At 37.6% G+C, this 26,548-nt stretch overlaps 1 protein-coding gene across 1 annotated transcript in view; it reads right to left on the reverse strand.

Moving 5' to 3' along the window:
• Positions 1–26,548, reverse strand: part of DNAH7 (dynein axonemal heavy chain 7) — a 269,045-nt gene that overhangs the window by 192,318 nt on the left and 50,179 nt on the right. Inside the window, exons 13-19 of the mRNA XM_034642450.1 lie at positions 16,290–16,473; positions 15,491–15,670; positions 10,664–10,936; positions 9,570–9,697; positions 7,048–7,126; positions 2,777–3,001; positions 113–259 (exon numbers count right to left, since the gene is read on the reverse strand). Coding sequence (XP_034498341.1) covers positions 113–259; positions 2,777–3,001; positions 7,048–7,126; positions 9,570–9,697; positions 10,664–10,936; positions 15,491–15,670; positions 16,290–16,473 — 1,216 coding nt within the window. The remainder of the gene's footprint in view (positions 1–112; positions 260–2,776; positions 3,002–7,047; positions 7,127–9,569; positions 9,698–10,663; positions 10,937–15,490; positions 15,671–16,289; positions 16,474–26,548) is intronic.

A 26,548-nucleotide genomic window follows, 5' to 3' on the forward strand; every position in this document is an offset into this window, starting at 1 on the left:
AAAGGCAGTTGAACTTTCATTTGGATCTATTTTTAAAAGGTGAATATACAATTCAAACTCAATGCTCTTTCTTTTGGACTAATTCTTCCTCTTAAGAATTCTAAAATTATACCTTGTCTGCTGCTAAGTCCAACTTTCCATTCAGTGTTTGAGCCTTTTTCAGGTATCGTTGTACATCCTGCAGGTCTCCAAAGGAGTAGAATTCTTCTGCCTGTTTAGCATAACTCTCCAATTCCTCCACAAACCGTTCACACCGTAACTAGTACAAACAATATTTATTGTTAGGGTTTTTTAAAGGTAAAGCCCTTAGGCGTTGCAAAAAAGTTTAAATATTTGTAAAGATTATCAGAATTATTATTCTATTTTGTCACTGGCAAGATATAAAGAGAGGAATCATCTGGAAGAGGACGAGGATCTAAAACATGCAGAATTTTTAAGAGTCAGGATTTAAAATTAATGAATTAAGATTCCTATAATTCAGAAATTAGATAAAGTTAACTTTGTTTCATGAATTTAAGAAATTCTAACCAGTAAAATAAGAATGAGTTAAACAATGGTATTATTCTTTAGTATGCTAAAGAATGTGTGCTAACAAATGATTTATAAGAATTTTTTAAAATTCATAACAGGGGCGCCTGGGTGGCACAGCGGTTAAGCGTCTGCCTTCGGCTCAGGGCGTGATCCCGGCTTTATGGGATCGAGCCCCACATCAGGCTCTTCCGCTATGAGCCTGCTTCTTCCTCTCCCACTCCCCCTGCTTGTGTTCCCTCTCTCGCTGGCTGTCTCTGTCTCTGTCAAATAAATAAATAAAATCTTTTTAAAAAAAAGAAAGTATTTAAAATTCATAATAATCAAGTATGGGGCAAAAAGCAAGCTCCAGTTTTTTAAAGACTATAAAGAAAGCCATGGCATTTTTGCAAACAACTGGGGAAAAAAAAAAAAACAGACTTCCTTTAATTCTGTTCTGATATACAGTATCTTTTCAATTTTCAATTGTTTAAACAAAATACTCCAAGGTTATTTTTCTTGTCCTATGGACTCTTTTCACAGTAAATGTGCAATTTAAATATATCTGGATTTTAAAATCTAAAAACTCTAGCCCTCCAATATAAAACAGGTGTGTGTCTGTGTGTGTTTAATGAGAAAAGCTCATTACAAAATTGTCATTGGTAAGGCATTTCAAATTAAATGGCTCAAAAAAATAACTCTTAATAAAATATTCAAAAGTCAAATCTGGGTTATTCAAAAATAGACTTTATATTTTATGGATTATCTAGGCTGCTTTCTGTCTTTAGTTCATGGAAAATTTATTGCTCTGGCCCATTGGGGGAAGGAAAATGAGAAGATGAAATTCATCAACACTATGAGAAGTTTGTAGAATAGTATACTTTAAAGTATAGATAATTCTGGGCCACCTAACAGATATCTAAGAATCTGTTATAACTTCTGTGTCTAATATTTACTATTCATGATTTTTTTTTTCCAAAACTTTATTTATTTGAGAGAGAGAGAGAGAGAGAGAGAGTATGCACAAACAGGGAGCGGCAGGCAGAGGGAGAAGCATGCTCCGCACCAAGCAGGGAGCCCAATGTGGACTCTATTCCAGGACCCTGGGATCATGACCCAAGCCAATGGCAGACGCCCAACTGACTGAGCCACCCAGGTGCCCTGCTTTTTACAGATTTAAAAAAAATTCTGAAATGGCCTAAATGTACAACAGAAACACAGCCTATGGCTTAAAATAAAGGTTTTTGGCTAAGCCTATGAACTATTCTCCAAACAACATGTTCTGCCAATTAACCATATTTGCTGTAATGTGATTTGCTCTCAAGGGACATCTCTCCTGGCTGACCTGGCGCAAGTCTCTTCACTTTGGGAACCACAGCCTCTTCATCTGTAAAATGAAACTGAAAACATGAAATCGTTTATTCAGACAATAGCTATGGAGTGCTCACACTATTTCTGTGTGTCGGGCACCTCACTGGCCCATGGGTATAATGGGAGAAAAGGGACAAATGAAACAAGACTGCTATCAAAGAGCTGACTGTCTATCGGGGAGATGCACTGGACAATAACATCACGACCGGGTGGTTAGTCCAGTGGAGATGTGTTAAAAGTGTAGTGGGATCAGAGAAGCAGCAGAACTGAGGTCTGATGAGCGGAATTCTGAGAGTCAATGGAGCACACGAGAGAGACAAGCACGTGAGTGGGCCAGGGGTGCGCTCGCCAGCAAATGGAGAGAATGCGCAAGAGAGGAGAGGTGTAGGAGGCCAGGGGTCTAAAAGTTGCTCAGGGTTACTGAAAAGTCAAGAACAAGCAGTAGAGGAGGCAGACGCTGAGGCTGGACAAGTAGATGAGGGGGAAAATCCCAAACAATCTTACATGTAGGGAACCAAAAAAGGCGAGAGTTATTGAATGTTTGAGTGAGGACGCTGGGTGCAATCCTTAGGTGAGTTGGAGTGTGTGAAGGCACACTTCACTGAGAGAGCTTTGATGTTAAACAATAAAAATAACTCAAAAGAGTACTATAAACTGTATAAGATAAACACTATTTTTATTAATGGTCATTTGTGGGCAATATATTAGAATTTTTGACCCTTGAAAAGTCAAGAAATGATACCATATTGAGCCAGTATGGATACCATCTGCTGCTAAAATTGATGGCACGAGAAAGCTTAACTGACCTGTGAAACAGAGGAGCTGATGATGCCATGTAAGGTGAAACTTAAGCATTTCCAGAAAATGAAAATAATTTAAAATATCTATTATGCCCAACCTTAAGACCTTCTTGATATTGTTCTGTTTTCTCTTTGATGATTTTCCTGTGCTCATCAAAAATTTCGTCCATTCTTCCGTACCACTGGAACACATTATTATTCAGCCTGATGTCTGCTGGAGAAAAGTTTGTGCACTCAATGAGGAAGGCAAGGCAGTTTTTAGAATCCACCAATCTCTGGCCCAGTTCAACCATGTCAGTTGTTTCTACTTTCTGAATATAAGCCTGCAGGAAGACAAAAATTGCAAATGGCACTTTAAGGAACAGTTCAAGTCAAAACACAGGCCATGGAAACACTTTGCATAAAGATGCATGAATGTGCAGACTTTTAGAAGTGTAGACTTTTTGGTTCAAGATAGGAGACTGCAGCACAGTTTACTTGTCATCAGTCCCAAGCACCTCTACATAACAGCAGTGGAAAAAAATAGAAAACACTGAACATCACATAAGAAGCACTGAAAAACCAGAGTAGAATGCTATGGGTTTCTGGGAGAGATGAAGCAGGGTAATATCATCTATTCTTTCACGGTAGTATTTTTGGTCACCTACTAGTGTCCCACCTCCAGTGCCTGACACTTTGCCAGGTGCTGGCAATTCACTGTGACAACCTACAGACCAGTGCTTTGCCCTCATAGACTTGGGGGAGACAAGTGTTAGTTGAACCACCGTAACAAACGTGAAATTGCAAACTTGCAGCAGACACCAGGGCTATGCTTTCGTTAATTACAAAAACTGAAATACAGCTATAGTCAAATTTAACAAGAAGTATGGCTAAATCTGTATGAGGAAAACTATAATACTTTATTGAAGGACATTTAAAAAATTCTGAATAAATGTGGAACCATATGTTAAAGTGTTAATATTCTCAAGATGTAAATTCTCCTCCAGTAAGTCTATAAAACCAATGCAATTTCAATCAAAATTGCAATGGCATTTTAAAAAACAAAATTCATCATAATTCTGAAAGTCTCTGAAATAGTAAATACTTAAGAGTAGCAAGGATAATCATGAAAAAAATGATAGAGACAAGCCAAATATGAAAACATCATATATATATATAGAGAGAGAGAGAGACAGAGAGAGAGTCAGTCAGTTCTTGTCCTGTCCCAGGAATAGAGGAGGGAGAGGAAGAGAGATCAGAACTAGATCCATGTACATGTGGAAATTTAGTGTTGAAATGATGCATTTAAAATCAGGAGTGAAATGACCGATCATTTAATAAATTGTATTAGAGTAATTAGCTATTGATCTTGGAAAAAACTAAGATTCCTTGTTACCTAGAAGAAATACAAAGAAGGTATATTGTTAAGTGAATAAGGTAACTTGCAGCAGAGTAATGATTCTGTTTTTGCAAAAACAAATCTGTGGGGGGTGGTGGTGAATGCACGTGTGTGTGTGTGCGCGCGCACATGAACACACGCAGACACGTACGCAGGTTTATGTGCATATATGCACAGAGCTCTCTCAAAGCTCTTTTGATACATGTTCATTTATATATCTGAATAATACAAATGTTGAAGGAAACCTGCTTCCCCATTGAAAAACGAGAAGACTGGCAATTACTTGTAACTACCTATACTAACCTTCCCTGTTGTATACCCTACACCGCCCTGTCTATGAAGTAAATGCTTCTTTTTTTTTTAATGTTTTTAAAAGTCTATTTAATCTTCATTTCTTTGGCTTTCTCTCTTCATCTCTCTCTAGTGTTATTTATACTTAATACTGTATATATGTTTGGAAAGAGAAGAATTCACACTAAAATCATTACTCTAAAGAAAGGAATTATGGAAAAAGATGAACTTCCGCTTTTTACTCTGTACAATCCCATATTGTTTAAAATTTTACTTTTCTAACTAAAAAGAAAAAACCCAACACTGTCTAAAAGTCTTCCATTAATATGTCACCCATTCTAACAAGACTAAATATTATGTTACAAATCCAAACAAATAAGATGGGAACCATGGTGGTTTCCACAAGTAACAAAATGTCTAACTGAAAATATATTTTAATAATCTGGTTAATCAGATTTCTGTGTAGTCAAACGACTGGATTTTTACTCCCCAACTGATAACAAATGACTGATTTTGGTATTGAATAAATTGAGAAGTTATTTTGCCCTTATGTGACTAAACCTTTTTAAGATGTAGAAATATTTTATTTTTTTTTTTAAAGATTCTTTATTTATTTGACAGAGATAGAGACAGCCAGTGAGAGAGGGAACACAAGTGGGAGGAAGTGGGAGAGGAAGAAGCAGGCTTCCAGTGGAGGAGCCTGATGTGGGGCTCGATCCCAGAACGCTGGGATCACGCCCTGAGCCGAAGGCAGACGCTTAACGACGGAGCTACCCAGGCGCCCCAAGATGCAGAGCTATTTTAAATACCAGCTAATGAATCCTATTAATTCTGTTAGAGGTTGCTATGAACAATAGAAATTCACACTAAATAACTCCAAATTCGTAAATATTTCCAGTCATAGCTAGGAGGGTAAATAAATGACACTCTTCATACTCCATATTTATTTTTCCAAAGGAATATACAGTTATGGAATTCTCCAGCTATGTTATTATCCCTGATCGAAACATCACTTGACATCCTACAACAACTAATATAAAATATAAAAATCTTCTAAAAGAGACCACATACAGATGTGTATATCACACACACACACACACACACACACACACAAATTCACATGCTAACAACCCCAATCCAAGAACAAATACTTTAAAGAAAATAGAATTCTTTTAGTTAAAGGCTGATATCTAAAGTTGGTTCTAACGATTTAAAAAACTTTTCTTTAAATGACTATTTAAAGAATGTACATAAGCATTTGCACTTTTTTTGGTTATTTCTTGCCTGTACAAAGTTTTGAGTGATTTTACATCTTTTCCTGGGTTTGCTTAAATATTTTAAAATCTAAAAAGAAGAGATCCTATTTCAGATCTTGAGAATGCTGGATGGAAAAGAGGAGTAAGTCCTATAAAAGTTTGTTGTAATAAGAATGAAAAAGGAGGGGCGCCTGGGTGGCACAGCGGTTAAGTATGCCTTCGGCTCAGGGCGTGATCCCAGCGTTCTGGGATCGAGTCCCACGTCGGGCTCCTCCGCTGTGAGCCTGCTTCTTCCTCTCCCACTACCCCTGCTTGTGTTCCCTCTCTCGCTGGCTGTCTCTTTCTCTGTCAAATAAATAAATAAAATCTTTAAAAAAAAAAAAAAAAATGAAAAAGGAATAAAATAAGATGGTGATTAACTAGTTGTTTAATACTATTTTACTCACCATTAGGCAGACTTCAAGCACAGAAGGAACATGAAAAATGATTAAAGTGAGACTTACCTAATATTTTTAGTACCATAAATTCTATGCTGAAGACATATTTTGGCAAACTACCACAGAAAATTTTAATGTATAACAAAAATAGCTTATAAAAAACAAATTATTAAAGCTTAAATATTTGGTTAAAAATTAAGGATGACCGGGGCGCCTGGGTGGCACAGCGGTTAAGCGTCTGCCTTCGGCTCAGGGCGTGATCCCGGTGCTGTGGGATCGAGCCCCCACATCAGGCTCCTCCGCTATGAGCCTGCTTCTTCCTCTCCCACTCCCCCTGCTTGTGTTCCCTCTCTTGCTGGCTGTCTCTATCTCTGTCGAATAAATCAATAAAATCTTTAAAAAAAATTAAGGATGACCACACATCTCAGGTTGCCCAAGACAGTCCTGATTTATGCCTATTAGCATGGTAGTATTAATAGTGTTCTCAAAAATATCGGTAGACGGTTACACGAATATCTTTCCCCTCTCCCAGTATCCATACCCTATGGTGTCTTCTCATGCTGTGGCCATGGGAATTACTAAGACCAATGAGATGTTAACTAATGTGACACACAGAGACACTTGAAAAGCATTTGTACACCTGGGCTTGGTTTTGTGTCTCTACCATGCCATGAGAACATGCCCCGTGAGCCTGCTGGAATGTAAGAGACAAATGGGGCAGAGTCAAGTTGCCAAAGATAGTTACACAAGTCAATACAACTGAGAACTAGCTGACCCAATGGAGTGAGTGACTCAACTGTGACCAGAACCAGCCAGGAGTACCCAGCCTGAATCACCAAACTGTACACGCATGAGCGAAGAATAACAAAACAAAACATTATCTTAAGCCTCTTTTAACTTTTGGAGTGATTTGTTATTGTATTATCATGTTGATAATTAGCTAATAACAGCTGGGAAAACAAACCATTAACATACACACAGATGACTATAAAGTTTATAAACAATACCTTCATTTCCATTAGTTCTGCTGTATTTGGAGGAGTGCTGAGAGCTTTTTCAGCTATCTTCTCAAATTCATCACATAATCTGAAACACCAGACAAAATCGATTTTATGTAATTAAATTTTATTCCTAAATATAGTCCTATATACTATTTAAATGTGCCATTATGTGAAAAATAGAGTAAGATGATCTTATCTATATGACATCTAAAGAATTAAAAACAAATTTTTGCCCTTATTCATTCAATGTACATTTAATGATCATCTCGTACATTCCTGACTATAATATTAAGTGGCAGAGAAGATATAATAATGACTCTCCAGCAGTTCATAATCCTGTATAGAAGACAGGGCCATAAACAATCACTTCCAACCTAGAATTATAGGGGCTCTAGCAGAGATTTAGTTGAGATAGCACCAAAAACTAGTACTAAATAAGACAGTGATTAACTCTACTTGTGGGGATCAATTAACATGGGCCTCTATGTTCAGAAACTTCTGGTTATATAGTATGCAAATATTTCCTATCATTTGGGTTATGGCCCATATAATGAACTTACTGTGAGATTAAAAAAAAAAAAAAAGTGGTAGAAGTTTAAAAAGTCCAGATAAGACATGTAGAAATTTCTTCAAGATCGACTGTGATGGGGCACCTGGGGGGCTCAGTCGGTCAAGCCTCTGACTCTTGATTTTGGCTCAGGTCATGATGTTAGGTCATGAGATCAAGCCCCGCCTCAGGCTCCTCACTGGGCATGGAGCCTGCTTAAGACTCTCCCTCTCCCTACCCTCTCTCAAAAAAAAAAAAGAAAAAAGGAGGAAGAAGAAGAGAAAGGAAGGAAGGACAGACTGTGAGGCGAAGGAGAAAGAAACAGTATGGTTGTGAGTTTAGGTTGAAGTAGGAAGTGGAAGGAGGAGGAGGGTTCTGAACATGGTTTAAGTTTGAGAGGCAGAACAGTGAGATACAGAGGAGATGCATGACTGGTGGAACCAGCTCTAGAAGGAGGGGAGCCAATAGGGTTGAGCCCATAGGCAGAGAGAACTTTGAATGGTGTGACAGACTCTCGCCCGAAAATGTGGGGAGACAGGAATGAAGGGTTCTTGCAGAGGTGAGACACGGAGGGGCACGAAATTGAGACACTCGTATCTGATGGGTCCTCTAATATTTCTGATGTGTCCTTTGTACATCCAGTGAGTGTGGTGAGAAGCACGATTCAGAGACAGAGGGGGAAATTAGAATCAGCCCTGAGCTCCAAGGGCAGTTAGGAGGCAGGGAAAATAGCTATGAAATTAAAATAAACATTTCACTCAGCATGAAAAGCTACAAGTAAAAGACATTCTCACTATTCTCCCAGAACTTCTAGAGGGAAAAGTGCTTTTGCAGTTGAACACAGGATTCTGGTTCCTAGATAAGCTATGCAAGTACTCGCCCTGCTTCAGCCTTGCCCCTCACTCCTCTTTCCTCACGGTGTCTGTGACAGCAACACAGATCAGTCCCAGTTCTTAAAATAACACCCTGCCATTTTCACACCTTACACCCTTCTACATGTCCCTTTTTCTACTTGGAATTCTTTTATTTACGTTGTTCACCTGGTAGACTCCCACCTCATCCTCTAAAATGAATTCATAGATCCTCTTCCTTTTTGTAGCTTTGATTTTCCCCACTTGCCCAACCTCCACTGTGAAAGAAATTACTCATGTCCTGCTCGGTTCTTTGTCTGTGGCTCACTTCAGTACTTACTGAGCCCTCCTGTAATTTACTGTTTTGTATGTCTATTTCCCCTTAAGACTATAACTTCCTTCAGCAGTTACATTTATACTTAGAGCATAAGCACCTACGGCCGTACCTAATACAAGCCTCCCGCAGGCTTTTCTACATCCTGAATATTCTTTTTAATGATCTATTTTTCCTGTGATAACATAACCATTACAAAATTTCTGATTTAGTGGGGGGATTTTTCCATGTAACTGGTAACAGAAAAGAGGTTCCCAGAGCAACATTAACACCAGTTGTTGAAAGACTAGTCCTACCTCTTGCCTAAAAAAACAGGTATTCTGCTTTACACCTTAGCATTCCGTGAGTTTACTTAACATGAGCCCGTTTTCCTCAAAATCTCCAGGTTGGTCAACAAGTTTTAAGTTAAGGCAACAAGTTATCATGGCCTTGAAGAGTACTCCATTAGGACCCAGGAAACTATTGGGTAAATCCACTGTGAAATTCCATTTTGTATACTGATTATACAAATTTAAAACTTAAAACCTTAGTGATGTTAGAGAACGCCCATCTGACTTGTGCTAACAGAATTGCAAACACATTTTAATACCACCTTATTTCAGGCAATCGGGAAGGTGCGTTTGTGGTGAAAAACTAATAGTAATTATAAAATAACAAAGCCAAGTAGAAATAAGTTTGGCATTATCTTCTTGGAGGTTCATTGATGACACTGTTCTAATCCATAACTTTATTTGAATGACAATTGATTTTATCTAACATCCCCCTGAAAAAAAAAAAGTCAGTATCACATAAATACCTTGTATTTACTTCCTGATGATCTCGGAACATTTTAGCTATAAGTTTTCCACAAATAATTTCTGCTCGCTTCACCAAAGCTCTGATTAATTCCTCACAGCACATTTCAAACATTCCTAAACGAACAGTCTGCAACATTAAGTATGAAAAGTTTAACGAACATGAAAATAGAAGTTTCCCACAATTTTGCCTTTCTCACAATATTGGGTTTTTTTAATGTGATCTAACAAGATTCGGTCTGTGTGTGTGTTATTTTATTTTTTATAGATTATTTATTTATTCGACAGAGATAGAGACAGCCAGCGAGAGAGGGAACACAAGCAGGGGGAGTGGGAGAGGAAGAAGCAGGCTCCCAGCAGGAGAGCCCGATGTGGGAATCGATCCCGGAACGCCGGGATCACGCCCTGAGCCGAAGGCAGACGCCTAACGACTGCGCTACCCAGGCGCCCCAAGTGTGTGTGTGTGTTTTTTAATATGATGCAGGCAGGATTTTCTAGATACTCATTCGTATTTTACATTCATCTTCCGGGTAAATCGTCAAGATTGTTATCCTGGAAGCCAATTCTATTTCAGGACAACAATGGACATAAGAACTTTGGAGAATCGAGTTATTGCTAAATAGAGAGTGGAGGTATTTAAATATTATATCTGCTCTGTACAAAACAGTAATGCATGTTTAGGGTGGAAATTTTGGAACCTATAAAAAAGGACAAACAAAAATCTTAAATTACCAGTCTCCTACTGAACAGAAGTAATCACATTTTGGTGTAATTATCATATTTTCGAAGGATTTATAAACACTAAAACAAGAAAAATTAAGTTCTTGGAATTTTTGAGGGGTCAAATTATATAGAGTATTTTCAAGTCAGGCTTAAAGCACTAGACTTCCAGCTCTATGAGGACAAGGACCCTGTTTTGTCTACTTACATATATCCTGGGCTTCCCACAATGCTTTGGTCATGGAAAGACAATAAATACGTTCCCTGTTGATAGTAATGGTCTGATTCTTTCACTGTATGGTCTAAAAACACAGCCTAATAAAACTGGGAAAATATCATAGTTATAAAGAACAGTTGTACAAAATGGATCGTTTACCTTTCTAGACGTGTACTGTATCTCCTCTATGAGTTTTTGGTATTTGCGAATTTCTTGTATTATTTTCTCATAGATATGATTTTCTTCAAGGAAAGCATCAACCTCTTGCTCAGCTTTTCTGGTGATCAGAAAGTCATACTTGTCATAGAGTTTGACATGTTCGATAGGTGCCATGCTCTCTCTCATTACCACTTCCTTCACCTTTTCTTTGTGGGCTTCAACAATTTCATTCAGAATTATTGGCTTCAAGGTTGCTGGTTTAGACTTACTTTCCTAAGACAAAGGGAAAAAATAACGTTCATTTTTAAAAATAAATTAAGGTAACCATAGCATTTATCTTTGTAAAAATGCCAGTCTTACCATATATGTGTATTTATAGTCACAAGGTCTTTTTGATGTTTTTTTAAAAGATTTTATTCATTTATTTGACACAGAGAGAGAGAGAGCACAAGCAGGGGGAGCAGCAGAATCAGGGGGAGGGAGAAGCAGACACCCCACTGAGCAGGGAGCACGATGAGGGTCTTGATCCCAGGATCATGACCTGAGCCAAGGGCAGACGCTTAACTGACTGAACCACACAGGTGCCCCTCTTTTTGATTTTCTAATCTCTATAGAAAGATATTCAGTCTAATAACAGTATATTGAATATCTAAGTTTCATATAATTTTTCTGTTTTCCTTCAATGCTACCTAGTTGTGTTTTGTTCTTCTGTACAGATGAAAGAAATGCCACTTGAAAAAAATACGCAAAATAAGAGAATATAAAAACACCAAAATCCACATTTTATTTGTGCAATTTTATATGCTAGCTTTATAAGGTAGTGCTTGCATTGTACTTTATTTTTTGGAAGTAAGCCAGCTCAATCTCATATCATCATATTCATCATATTCTTTGATCACAGTACTTTTTCACCTTGAGGAGTAATCTGTCTAGAACAAAGAAAGACTGTTTACTCATTCGTTGACCTTTGATCTGTTTACCACAACTAGAGAAGACTAAAATCCCTGGTTACAAAATGTGCATTCTGCCATCACCAGTAGAATGCATCAGATAACAATTTTTAATAAGCAAACAAATCTCAACAGCTTGTCTCCTCTTTTCAAATAAAAGGGCAAGTAAATGTACGTACATGCTTTCTCATCTTGAATCAAGTTACACTTAAAAATATACATGATCTACCTTTCGTTCAGAAGAAGGGAATTTTCACGCTAATAAAAATTATGATCCATAGTGGATATTCTACAGCATTCACTAGATAGTATCAAAGGATTCCTTAGAGAGCTGGATAATTTATTCAGGTATCTAGGGTGCATTTGCCCACTATGCCCCTAGGGGGGATTTGAGGAAATCATAATGCTTAGAACTAGATGCATCTTGAGAACATTAGTGAATACCGCCACCACTACCACCATTTCTTTCTTTCTTTTTTTTTTTTTAAGATTTTATTTATTTATTTGACAGAGAGAAAGACAGCCAGCGAGAGAGGGAACACAAGCAGGGGGAGTGGGAGAGGAAGAAGCAGGCTCCCAGCAGAGGAGCCCAATGTGGGGCTCGATCCCAGGACTCTGGGATTAAGCCCTGAGCCGAAGGCAGACGCTTAACAACTGAGCCACCCAGGTGCTCCCACTACCACCATTTCATTCCTGGGCTCAGTAGATGCTTTGTGCCATTTTTTCTGGGGAATAGGGGGGAAACTTTGAGATAAAGCAATCTATATTATGTACTGTATGCAACGTAATTATTGGATCTAATGCAAAGCTCATTAATATTTATTATACAATGTTTCTTAAATGTATTAACAGCCTGCCTAATGTCCACACCTACAGGTCTATCTTTCTAAACATAACTGGGTACCAGTACATTGGAACTATATTAGAAAGTATATTTTCGATGTGAATTCTCATCAGTTCCTATCAAGAGTTAAGGGAAATGACATTTTGAATGAGACAGCTCAAGTGTTTGAAAGTCTATCAAAATAGATCATGAGATGGTGATATGCTTGGACTCACAACATCTTAGCCCCTTGCAGGTTTGCCTTCCAAGGGGAAAAAAAAATGTATTTTAATTTCGCTTTCAGTTTCTATCAAAGACCGTGATAAATACAGCTCTATGAACTCCACTTCTGCTGTTCTTGTCGAAGGTCGTTGAAATCATGTTCGGTCATCTTACTCAAAGTACATTCTATATCACTTGTTTCCAAACCTAACTGATTACTAGTAAAATATCCCTAAATGATTCTGGCAACCTATTTCTGAGAACCAACTGTCATTGTAAATCCACAGCTCTAGGGCAAGAGGTGGTGGTGATGGATTTGCATTTTTAAAATGTCACCAGGTGATGCTGACATGTAGGATTTCAGAACCATTACCCCATGGATAATGCCCCATGTAAGACTTCTCTCTCAAGATCGGATATCAGGAAAAAGACCTAAGCATTTAGATTAACTGCTTAATCTCAGTTAAAACTTGTCATATACTCCTCTTCACTTTAGAAACCAGGAAACTTGGAACCATATTTTATAACCATTAAATCAAAGCGACTGTATTCATTCAAATGACAGTAATACTTCTCTCCACTCTGAGCACACCTAGTAACTCTTATTAACTTGTTCTATTTGTCTGTTTCATAAGCTCCCTCAAATCATTCTTGAAAAAGGGCAGGGTATGCCGGAGAAAGATGCAATAGCTGAACTGAAATTAAACAAAGGCCAAAGTAAACTACATTTCTCCAGAGACTTCTATTTATGGCAATATGAGGAATACATAACCTGAAAATAACTATCTAGTTCAAAACATAAAAGTATGCTGGAAAAAATGCCAAATATAACTTTTATAATACATAGCTAAGAAAGCAAAATAAAATAATAGGGAAAGTCTAGGGACCAAACATGAGGGAACACATGAGGTGAGAGGTAATTATGTGTGGAAGTGAGCCGCTGCCCTAGAGACTGCTGATCCCTGGTGCCTAAGCTTTGCTTTAATGAGTCTCTGGCAAGGTGGGCCTCTGTGCAGGGGAAGGGTGTGGGGTGACAGAATGGCTATCAGGAAACAAAGCCTCAAGCCTGAGCAGGGAGGGAAGTCATAATGGCTACACCCATAGAAAGCCAAGAACACTGAAAGGTGACACAAAATTTCAGAATTCTGAAAGGTGACAGAACCTTTGATTGAAGGAGGAAAAGTAAGGAAAATATCCTGTTTGACCTTGTTTTTCAGCGGAGAAGAAAAAAGACAGTCACCTTAAGAATTTGTGACCACTAGCCTGTTCTCATGCCAATTTGGGGAGGCATTCACACTGTCACTGTTGTCCACAAAATCCTCAGCAAGATTTTTATCAAAAAATGGTCCTTGGTCTGGAGAGGCCTCCATATAAAGTGTCGGGAGAATGTGCAAATTCTGGAGGAACCAACTTAAGGCCTTAAAGATTTCCCTGCATGCAGTTCTTAAACGTATAAGCCCATACTAATAAAGGAAAAACACTCACAGAAATAAACTACCATGACCAAGCAAATGGTGACCAGCAAATGGAGAAGTTCTTTTAAGAGTAATGAATATATGATTAAGTACAAGAGACGATCAAAGAACTTAATGGAATTCCTAGAATATAAAAATTTTTAAAAATGAGAAGTTCTATGATGAGGATAATATCCTCACAATGGATAATTTCACAATCACAATGTTGAGTAAAGTAAAACAGGTCATTGATTATAAGATGATTCCACATATATATAAAGACATAGAAAAACTGAATGGAAATTTTTCAGGGATATGCAGACAGGTAGTAAGCTTATCTTAAAAAATTCAGATTAATAACTACAACATTCAAGATTGTGATTCTTTTGCTAGAAGGTAGAGGGAGAGGAATGTGAACAGGGAAGGGCAATGGGGAGCAGGAAGAGCTTAAGGGTATCAGTAATATTCCATTTCTCTAGTTAGATTATAAGCACACAGGCGTAACTTTATTACCACTTAAAACTACACACTAGTATCCTGGACACTTTCCTGTACATGAAATATTTGTGTACTATTTTAAAAATAAAAAAGAAGGGTGTCTGGGTGGCACAGTGGGTTAAGAGCCCCACTCATGGTTTTAGCTCAGGTCATGATCACGTGGTAGTGAGATCAAGCCCCATTTCGGGCTCCATGCTCAGGACAGAATTGACTTCAAATTCTCTGTCCCTCTCCCTTCCTCTCTGCCCACCCCTGGCTCATGTGCACACACGCTGTCTCTAAAATAATATTATTTAAAAAATAAAGTAGAAAGGAAATAAGAAAGCTACTGGTTGTACTTACAAAGCTTGAAAGCCTTTTAAATTAAGGAATTATCAGACATGATCACTTTATATACTAGACTGCAGTAACTGCTGTTGAAATATTCAAGTTCAGCATAGCTTTGCTCAATAAATGGCCAGAGAGAGACAAAAGAAGTAGAATCTGTGATTTGAGAGTACAAAGACACTACTGCTTACGGAAAAAGGTGTATGAGGACAATAATCAACTGGAGGACAGTTTGAGAGAGCTAGAGAAGTATAAGGGAGGCCTACAGCATCGTGTGAGTGCTACAGCAAACACTCACTGACCACCTTAAACCTGATCCCAAATTTAATTCCTTCCCTTAAGAAAAATTTCAGTCCAATGGAAGACTAGACTAAGAAACTAGGCACATACTGCAATGGGAAGACGGTATTTTTTAATTAAAAGTTTCTTATAAGCCAATGTTACCAGGCCATTTATATTCTGCAAAGCAGAGGATACAGGTCTACACCTTTTAGAAGTTGTTTGAAATAATTATCATGAAAATTCAAGCAATAAGAATATCCTTGTTACTTACCCACTTAAAATACAATTTTGTCTCAACTCTTGGCACAAAACTGACAGCCTTAATCATGATATCATAAACATTCAGAAGGATGTTTATATAGTCACTGAAATCAGGTTCAAACTTAATGGTGTCATTTTCAAGAATCAGCCTCATGATGAAACCTGGATGTTCAAAAGCTCTAACAGAATCCTGCAAAAAAAAAAAAAAATAGTGTATACATGTATGTGAATATATAATAAATTGGGAGAGACTAAGCAGTGCAGTGATCCCAATTAAAACTCATGGGAACTCACCTTTCCTCTCATGCCTTAGAGAGTTAAGCCAATGAGGAGCTCTACTAAAAAGAGCAAGAGCAATTCCCAGCTAGACGTGTTGGTATCTAGTATACACCAGCCCTACAGATCAACCAGAGGGTCAAGGTTCCAGAAAAAGAAGAATGTGCATAGCAGTGGGGCTCTAGAGTAATGCAAGAAAGAGCCCAAGAGAACATTCAAATTCCCGGGCCCAGTTCACACTCCAACAGGACCTTCTTCTGGAAAGAAAAGAGTTCCCTGCACAAATCTTCCCCAGCCATCATGACCCAAGTCTTCCAATGAGAAGAATTTTCACTTCTCTTTACTCACCCTCACCAACGTAATGATAGTCATGTATCCTGAATATTCAGGTTGATATTAGGTGTTTTTAAATAGCTAAGTGATCTAAAGATATGCTTCCACCTCTTCCACTGATAAAGGTTCTTTTTTTTAAATCTTTTTCCTTTTGAAAATAAATTATTAAATGAATATTGGTGTAACGGCACCATACTTACTGGTGGTTGTGCTATTAAGTCTGTGAAATCCTGCATGGAGACCAAAGTGAGTTCTTGCAGCTGTAAAGTCATAAGCGTAGCAGCGCAGTTGAAAAAAGATTCCAATTTGGCACTGCTGTCACCAGTTGGCAATTGCTTTTTTTTATTACCTTGGTAATAAATATTCTGCACTTCTGGAAACCACCTTGAAAGCACAAAAGACTTTTAAAAATTAGTACTTCCAGTGAATCGCTCCTTTTACATTAAGCATTAACAGTAACTTCTGGACATCCAAAGGTCTTCACAGAGAGCTCTATTGCTAACTGACATTATCCACCCTCTGAAATGTAAGCACTAGCATATTTCACTTTTTCTAAGGAAAGAAAGTTTAATCACGGCCAACAGAAGATGACTCAACAATGTGATGCTGTGAGGAAAACAAATAAGAAAATAAATCTAACTCCTGAAACTACGCTTCCTGTACTTTTTGAATAAAAATTTATTGGATACTACAAAATACTACTCACCAGTCTCCAAACGTTCTTGAGGGAATGGATTTGTTAGTTTAAAGCTAAAATGTAAATAGCTGATTAAACCAAGACAGAGCTTACTTGGTTCAACCCACTTGGTACTTTATGCTATTAAGTTTCACGATGACTTGAAAATAAGACAAATTAATAAAATCAAGTATATTATTTTCTTATTCCCCTTAATGTAAAATCCTGAAAGAATGACTGATTTAAAAAAAAGTTTCAAATGTGTATGTATCCCTGTAATAAAAGTATAACAGTAAATTCACATGTGGATACATAAGTCAAGTTTTCCATTTATAAAACAATACTACAAGATTAAGGAATACTGATACCTCTTTCATAAGACATAATGGATTTTTTAAAAAACATGGTCCACATCCTTTCAGGAGTTGCCTGAATGCTTCAAGAAAAATCTAAATTTTAAATATATGTATTCATTTCTTTAACAAATACGTGTTTAGTGTCTATGTGCTAGCAACAGTGTCATGGGAGATATAAAAAGATATGACATCACCCCTTATCTCTTATAATAATGAAGGCAATGTGTCATAGCAGAAAAACAGTCTTGAAGTCAAAGGACTGAGATATAATTTTCCGTTTAAGTAACAGAGAAGGGTTTTATAACGAAGATGGCAATTTCACTGAAAGATGGAAATGAAATGAGAAGGACCATGAGGAAAGGATCTGAAGTAGAAGTCGGATACTAAGAAACATAGGTGGGTAAATGGGGCTAATTTATCTAATCATTTCATTGTCTGTAAAAGAGATAATAGATTTCTTCCTAGAAAATAGGAAGAAATAAGCGGTGGTAGGGAAGTCTGTGAGGATTTTTGCAGAACTTGGGAGCTGAACACAAGACGTTGGGACAGCCTCACTCTCTAAAATGTAGCCATGGCAGATCTTTCTGCAGTAAGGGGTCATTGTTGAAGCAACAGATAAAGAGGACAAGTAACAAGTACTAAGTAGAGAAGGGCAATGATAGATTAAGAAGGCGGACTGAGAAACTTCCAGTAGTGCAGACAAGAGAGGGAGTAAGTTTGGGGCTCAAGAACTGGAAAAAGGACATATAAAGAAAATGTTTTAAAAATTATTCAGTCATTATCCCAAAGATAATTTACAGGGCTCCCTATTACATACAAAACACTTGGTACAAAATATTACTCAGTCTTCAAAGAGCTTATAGGCTAAAGGAGGGAGGAAAAGACAAAAATGTATGTTATAAAAGGAAGGAATTATAAGCGAATAAAGTGTCAGAGGTATTCAGAAGGAAGCGATCATTTTTTAAGAAGTAACAACAGATATTTCATAGAAGAAGGGTCATTTGAACTGGGTACTGAAGGACAGAAGGGAGGCTTCTCCAGTAATGAGCTGCATCAAATACTGTAAATAGTGTTAATCACGGTATTTTGCTGATGGTATTCAAGAAGTTTTTGTTCTGTTTAATTTCCTTAACCTCTGATACAATTTGATATAATTATGTGTGCAAAGATGGTAATGCTAAGAGTCACAGAGTTTAAGAGGGAAGCAACTACACAACTTTCAAATTTTCCTAGAATTCCCACCCACAGATGAAAACAAATAAGGAGTAACTATTTTAAAAATCAATAATTGGTTAAAAAGGGAAACAAAGAGACTTTACCCACTGAATACTTAAGTGTTACAGACTAGTCATAGAAGTTATGTCCTGTTTAATTTAACATGACTATTTCTCTAGGCATGGCCCAAGGTGAAAGTCTTTTCAGTCCTCAGAATGGAAGAGATAAGTTAGGTCCAGGTTGCAGAAAACCTTAAAAGGCAGGTTAAGAAATGATGACTTATTTTATCAATAAAAGGGAAGCACTGAATTAGGGGTTAAGATTATCCTGGCAGTGGTTTGAAGGCTACATGGGAGGCTAAGAGAGCCTGCCAAGGGTAGTTGCAGTGGGAATAAAGAGAAAGGGGTACACATGGAAGAGGCTTCTGAGAGAAGATCAAGAGTAGTTGGTGGTCCTAAGTCTAAAAAAATATAAAAGGATTGAAATTATAAAAAATCATAAATCAGTAGAAGGACACTCTAGCAATTTATAAATACATAGAAATTAAACAACACAGTCCTAAACAGCCAGTCAAAAAGGAAATCACAAGGGAAGTCCAAAAATAATTTGAAATGAATGAAAATGAAAACATCACTTACCAAAACTCACAGAACACAAAAAAAAGCAGTGACCAGAGGGAAATTTATAGCTGTCAACACCTTAATTAAAAATTACAAAGATCTTAACTCAATAACTTACAATTCCACTAAAAACTGGAAAAAGAGCAAACAACTCAAAACAAGGAGAAAGGAAGAAATACAGATTTGAGTGGGGAAAAAAATAGAGAACAAAAAAATAGAGAAATCAACAGAACCAAAATTTGGTTTTTTAAAAGATCAGCAAAATTGACAAACCTGTAGCTAGACTGACCAAGATAAAAAAGAAAGAAGACTCAAATTGTTAAAATTAGGAATGAGAAAAAGGATATTAACATTCACCTTATAGAAATTTTTAAAAAATTACAAAGGACTTTAATAAACAATTATAAGCCAACAAACTAATCTAGCAAATTCCTAGAAAGATATAAACTACCACAACTGACTCAAAAAGAAATAGAAAAGATGAATAGAGCTATAATAACAGTCTGAGCTAATAATCAGAAAATTTTCCAAAAATAAAGAGACCAGGACCCAGGAAAAGACGGCTTCACTAGTAGGTCCTATAGAACATTTAAAGAAGAATTAACACCAACCCTTCACAAACTCTGCCCAAAAAGGGGGTGGGCAAGAGAAAGGAATGCTTCCTAACTCATTCTATGAGGCCGGTATGATCATGCCAAAACCAAAGATATCACAAGAAAAAGAAAACCACAGGCCAATGTTCCTTATGTATGTACACACAAAAATCCTCAACAAAGTACTAGCAAACTGAATCCAGCAGCATATAAAAAGAATCATACTCCATGGCCAAGTGGGATTTATCTCAGGAATGAAAGACTAGTTCAGTATATCAAAACAAATGTAAATATTAATAAAGTAGAAAAACCCATTATGATCCCAGCTGCAAAAAAAAATTGTTTTTATCATACAATAGTGCAGATTTTGCCAATCAAGAAACTAAGAATGAAAGGGAAATTCCTCAACCTGATAAAGGGAAACTATACAGCTAACTAAATGCTGAAAGACTGAAAGCCTTCCCCTAACATCAGGAACAAAACAAGGATGTCCACCCTTGCCACTTCTTTTCAACACTGTACTAGAGATTCCAACCAAAGCGATTAGGCAAGGACAAGAAAAAAAAGTGCAGATAAGAAATGAAGAAGTAGAACTATCTCTATTTGCAGATAACACAATCTTATATAAAAAAAGATATAAAGGTCCCACACAAAAAAACTATTGGTGTTAATAAGTTTAGCAAGGTTTCAGGATATGAGATCAATATACAAAACATTAGACTTTATCAAAATTAAAAATAGTTGTGCCTCAGAGTGCCTGGGTGGCTCAGTCAATCAAGCATCCAACTCTTGATCTCAGCTCAAGTCTTGATCCCAGGGTCATGAGTCCAAGTGCTGTGCTGGGCTCCATGACTTTAAAAAAAAAAAATTGTGCCTCAAATTTGTGCCTATCAAGAAAATGAAAGCATCAACCACATAACAGGAAAAATATTTATAAATCATGTAACTGAGATTTTAGTATCCAGAATATATAAAGAACTCTTACAATTCAACAATAAAAAGGTCACTCAATACAAAGTAAGCAATGATCTGAATAGACATTTATCCAAACAAGATAAATACAGGGAAAATAAGCATTTGAAAAGATGCTCAACATAATTAGTCAAATCAAAACCACAATAAGATAGAAGTTCACATCTACTTGGATGACTATATATAATCAGAAAGATGGACAATAACACATGTTGACAAGGATGTAGAGAAATTGGAACCCTCATACATTGTTGGTGGGAACGTAAAATCTTACAGACCCTTTAGGAAACACTGTGGCAGTTCCTCAAAAAGTTAAACATAGAGTTATATATAACCCAGCAATTCTACTCCTAAGTATATACCCAAGAGAACTGAAAACATACAAATGTTCATAGCAGCATTATTCCTAATAGGCAAAAAATAGCGACAACACAAATGTCCATCTACTGATGAATGGATAAACAAAATGTATTAGATCCATATGATGAAATATTATTTGGCCATGAGAAGGAATAAAGTATTGATATATGCTATAACATGGATGAACCTTGAAAACATCATGCTTAGTGTAAGAAGCCAGACATAAATGGATACATATTATATCATTCCACTCTCCAATGTTCAGAATGGGGACAGAAAGTGTATTGTCCGGGCATGTGGGAGGGGAAATGGGGAGTGACTGATAACAGATAAAGGGTTTCTTTTGGGGGTGATGGAATTAGTGGTGATTATTGCAAAACCTTGTGAATATATTATAAGCCACTGAAATGTACACAAGAAAATGGTGATTTTGTGGTAAGTGAATTATACTTCAATTTTAAAAAACAGTTACCAATACACTGATTAGGGCTGGAGGCAGGCTAGGGGTGGTAAAGATGTAGATGATAAGTAACAAACAGAAAAAGTCACAAAGGATTCAACTTGGCCTGGAAATGGTCCAGAACAGGAAGAGCAGCAGGTTTGGAAGAAAGAATAAACACTGTTTTGTTTTTTTTTTATTTTAATGATTTTTTTATTATATTATGTTAATCACCATACAGTACATCCCCGGATTCTGATGTAAAGTTCGATGCTTCATTAGTTGCGTATAACACCCAGTGCACCATGCAATACGTGCCCTCCTTACCACCCATCACCAGTCTATCCCATTCCCCCACCCCCTCCCCTCTGAAGTCTTCAGTTTGTTTCTCATAGTCCATAGTCTCTCATGTTTCATTCCCCCTTCTGATTACCCCCCTTTTCTTTATCCCTTTCTTCCCCTACCGATCATCCTAGTTCTTATGTTCCATAGATGAGAGAAATCATATGATAATTGTCTTTCTCTGCTTGACTTATTTCACTTAGCATTATCTCCTCCAGTGCCGTCCATGTTGCAGCAAATGTTGAGAATTCGTTCTTTCTGATAGCTGAGTAATATTCCATTGTATATATGGACCACAGCTTCTTAATCCAGTCATCTGTTGAAGGGCATCTCGGCTCCTTCCATGATTTGGCTATTGTGGACAATGCAGCTATGAACATTGGGGTGCATATGGCCCTTCTCTTTACTACGTCTGTATCTTTGGGGTAAACACCCAGTAGTGCAATGGCTGGGTCATAGGGTAGTTCAATTTTTAACTTTTTAAGGGACCTCCACACTGTTTTCCAGAGTGGCTGTACCAACTTGCATTCCCACCAACAATGTAGGAGGGATCCCCTTTCTCCACATCCTCTCCAACAATTGTTGTTTCTTGCCTTGTCTATCTTTGCCATTCTAACTGGCGTAAGGTGGTATCTCAGTGTGGTTTTGATTTGAATTTCCCTGATGGCTAATGATTTTGAACATTTTTTCATGTGTCTGTTAGCCATTTGTATGTCTTCATTGGAAAAGTGTCTGTTCATATCTTCTGCCCATTTTATGATTTGTTTATTTGTTTCTCGTGTATTGAGTTTGAGAAGTTCTTTGTAGATCTTGGATACCAGTCCTTTATCTGTGGTGTCCTTTGCAAATATATTCTCCCATTCCGTGGGCTGTCTCTTAGTTTTTTTGACTGTTTCCTTGGCTGTGCAGAAGCTCTTTATCCTGATAAAGTCCCATAAGTTCATTTTATCTTTTATTTCTCTTGCCTTTGGAGATGTGTCGTGAAAAAGGTTGCTCTGGCCGATGTCATAGAAGTTGTTGCCTATGTTCTCCTCTAGAATTTTGATGGATTCCTGTCTCACATTGAGGTCTTTCATCCATTTGGAGTTTATTTTTGTGTATGGTGTGAGAGAGTGGTCAAGTTTCATTCTTTTGCATGTAGCTGTCCAATTTTCCCAGCACCATTTATTGAAGAGACTGTCTTTTTTCCACCGGATGTTTTTTCCTGCTTTATCAAAGATTAGTTGCCCAAAGAGCCGAGGGTCCATTTCTGGGTTCTCTATTCTGTTCCATTGGTCGATGTGTCTGTTTTTGTGCCAGTACCATGCTGTCTTTGTGATCACAGCTTTGTAGTACAGCTCGAAATCCGGCATTGTGATGCCCCCAGCTTTGTTTTTCCTTTTCAACAGTTCCTTGGAGATTCGGGGCCTTTTCTGGTTCCATACAAATTTAAGGACTATTTGTTCCAGTTCTTTGAAAAATGTCCTCGGTATTTTGATCGGGATAGCATTGAAAGTGTAGATTGCTCTGGGTAGTATGGACATTTTAACTATGTTAATTCTTCCAATCCATGAGCATGGAATATTTTTCCATCTTTTTATGTCTTCCTCAATATCTTTCAAAAGTGATCTATAGTTTCTAGCATATAGGTCCTTTACGTCTCTGGTTAAGTTAATTCCAAGGTAACGCATGGTTTTTGGTGTTATTGTAAATGGGATGGATTCCCTAATTTCTCTTTCTTCAGTCTCGTTATTCGTGTATAGAAATGCAACTGATTTCTGGGCATTGATTTTGTATCCTGCCACCTTACTGAATTGTTCTATAACTTCTAATAGTTTGGGAGTGGATTCCTTTGGGTTTTCCATATAGAGTATCATGTCATCTGCAAAGAGAGACAGTTTGACTTCTTCTTTGCCGATTTGGATACCTTTGATCCCTTTTTGTCTTCTGATTGCTGTTGCAAGGACTTCTAGTACTATGTTGAATAATAGTGGCGAGAGTGGGCATCCTTGTCGTGTTCCTGATCTTAAGGGAAAGGCTTCCAGCTTTTCCCCATTGAGAATAATGCTTGCAGTAGGCTTTTCATAGATGGCTTTTATGAGATTGAGAAATGTACCCTCTATTCCTACACTCTGAAGGGTTTTAATCAGGAAAGGATGCTGTATTTTGTCAAATGCTTTTTCTGCATCAATTGAGAGGATCATATGGTTCTTGAGTCTTTTCTTGTTGATATGATGTATCACATTGATTGATTTGCGAGTGTTGAACCATGCTTGCATCCCAGGTATGAATCCCACTTGGTCATGATGGATAATCCTTTTAATGTACTGTTGGATTCTATTAGCAAGGATCTTGTTGAGGATTTTGGCATCCATATTCATTAGAGAAATCGGTCTGTAATTCTCCTTTTTGAGGGGGTCTTTGCCTGGTTTGGGGATCAAGGTAATATTAGCCTCATAGAATGAGTTTGGTAGCTTTCCTTCTGTTTCTATTTTTTGAAATAGCTTTAGGAGAATAGGTATTATTTCTTCTTTGAATGTTTGGTAGAATTCCCCAGGAAAACCGTCTGGGCCTGGAGTTTTATTATTTGGAAGGTTGTTTATCACTGACTCAATTTCTTCATAGTTAATTGGCCTATTTAAGAAATCTATTTCTTCCTGTTTCAGTCTTGGTAGTTTATAGGTTTCCAGGAAGGCCTCCATCTCTTCCAGATTGTTTAGTTTTTTGGCATATAGCTGTTGATAAAAGTTTCTAATAATCCTTGCAATTTCAATGGTGCTGGTCGTGACCTCTCCCTTTTCAGTCATAATTTTAATAATCTCAGTCCTTTCTCTTTGTTTTTGGACAAGTTTTGCCAGTGGTCTATCAATTTTATGGATTCTCTCAAAGAACCAGCTTCTAGTCCTGTTGATCTGCTCTACTGTGGTTCTGGTCTCTAATTCATTGATTTCTGCTCTAATCTTGGTCAACTCCTTCCTTGTCAGTGGGTTAGGCCTGTCCCTCTGTTGCTGTTCCAGTTTCTTGAGGTGAGAATATAGAAACTGCATTTTAGATTTTTCTATTCTTTTGAGTGAGGCTTGGATGGCTATGTATTTCCCCCTTAGGACTGCCTTTGCAGTATCCCATAGGTTTTGGACCGTTGTGTATTCATTCTCGTTGGTCTCCATAAATTGTTTAATTTGTTTTTTGATTTCCTGGTTTATCGAGTCATTCTTGAGCAGGATGGTTCTTAGCCTCCAAGTGTTTGAGTTTCTTCCAGGTTTTTCCTTGTGGTTGAGTTCCAATTTCAGAGCGTTGTGGTCTGAGAATATGCAGGGGATAATTTCAATCTTTTGGTATTGGCTGAGACCTGTTTTGTGTCCCAGAGCATGATCTATTCTTGAGAATGTTCCATGGGCATTTGAATAGAATGAGTATTCTTTGGTTCTGGGGTGTAGTGTTCTATATATATCTATGAGGTCCAACTCGTCGAGTATGGCATTCAAAGCCTTTGATTCTTTGCTTAGTTTTTGCCAGGGTGTTCTGTCTATTTCTGATAGTGGGGTGTTGAGGTCCCCTACTATTACTGTGTTCTTATCTATATGTCTCTTTATTTTGGTTAAGAGTTGGCTTGTGTATCTTGCTGCTCCCCTGTTGGGGGCATATATATTAATAATTGTCATATCCACTTGTTGAATACTTCCTTTAAGAATAATATAGTGCCCTTCTGTATCTCTCTCTATGGCCTCTAGTTTAAAATCCAGTCTATCTGATATGAGAATTGCTACTCCAGCTTTCTTTTGAGGTCCATTTGCGTGGAAGATGGTACTCCATCCCCTTACTCTAAGTCTGAATGCATCTTTGGGTTCAAAATGAGTCTCTTGTAGACAGCAAATGGATGGGTCATGTCTTTTTATCCAATCTGCAACCCTGTGGCGTTTTATGGGAGAGTTTAAGCCATTTAGATTGATAGAGATTATTGACAGATATGATTTTAATGATGCCATTTCTCTTTAAAGTCTTTGTATCGGTTGTGACTTGCTGCTCTGTATCACTCTTGGGGCCTTTTTACCTTTATAGAGCCCCCCTTAATATCTCCTGTAGGGCTGGTTTCGTGGTTACGAAATTGGTTAATGATTGGCGATTTTGGAACGTCTTTATTTCTCCATCAATTCTGAATGACAGCTTTGCTGGATAAAGGATCCTTGGCTGCATGTTTTTCTCTGAAAGAGCTTTAAAAATGCCCCCCCAAGCCTTTCTCTCATTCCAGGTCTCTGTAGACAGGTCTGACGTAATCCTGATACCTTTGCCTTGGTACGTGAGAAATTTCTTTGCCCTGGCCGCTTTCAATACTGTATCCTTGGATCTAATATTTGCGAATTGCACTATGACATGCCGTGGCGTAGGTTTGTCCTGGTTGAGCTTGGATGGGGTCCTCTCTGCCTCTTGGACACGAATGCTTGTTTCCCTTGCTAGATTAGGGAAGTTTTCAGCTACAATTTGTTCAAATATCTCTTCTAGACCTCTGTTTTTCTCCACCCCTTCAGGGATGCCGATGATTCTGACATTGGATCGTTTCATAGAGTCAGTAATCTCCCGTAATCTACATTCGTGGGCGTGGATTTTTTTAAGACCAGCTTCTATTTTCGTTTTTTCTTCTACTAACCCATCCTCCAATTCGCTAACGCGTTCCTCTGCCTCGGTGACCCTGGCCGTCAGAGCCTCTAGTTTTGACTGTATTTGGCCCACTGAGTTTTTAATTTCTGTCAGATTCGCTCTCATTTCTGCCCTTAGGGATTCTATATTCTCAGCAACGCTTTCTCTGATGCTTTTTTCAAGTTTACTCATCATCTTGACCATTGTTGCTCTGAATTCCATTTCTGATAATTGGGATACATCCATATGTATTAATTCTGTGGCCGAGGCCA

Source organism: Ailuropoda melanoleuca, chromosome 2, assembly GCF_002007445.2.
Source record: "Ailuropoda melanoleuca isolate Jingjing chromosome 2, ASM200744v2, whole genome shotgun sequence".
Taxonomy (NCBI): Eukaryota; Metazoa; Chordata; class Mammalia; order Carnivora; family Ursidae; genus Ailuropoda; species Ailuropoda melanoleuca.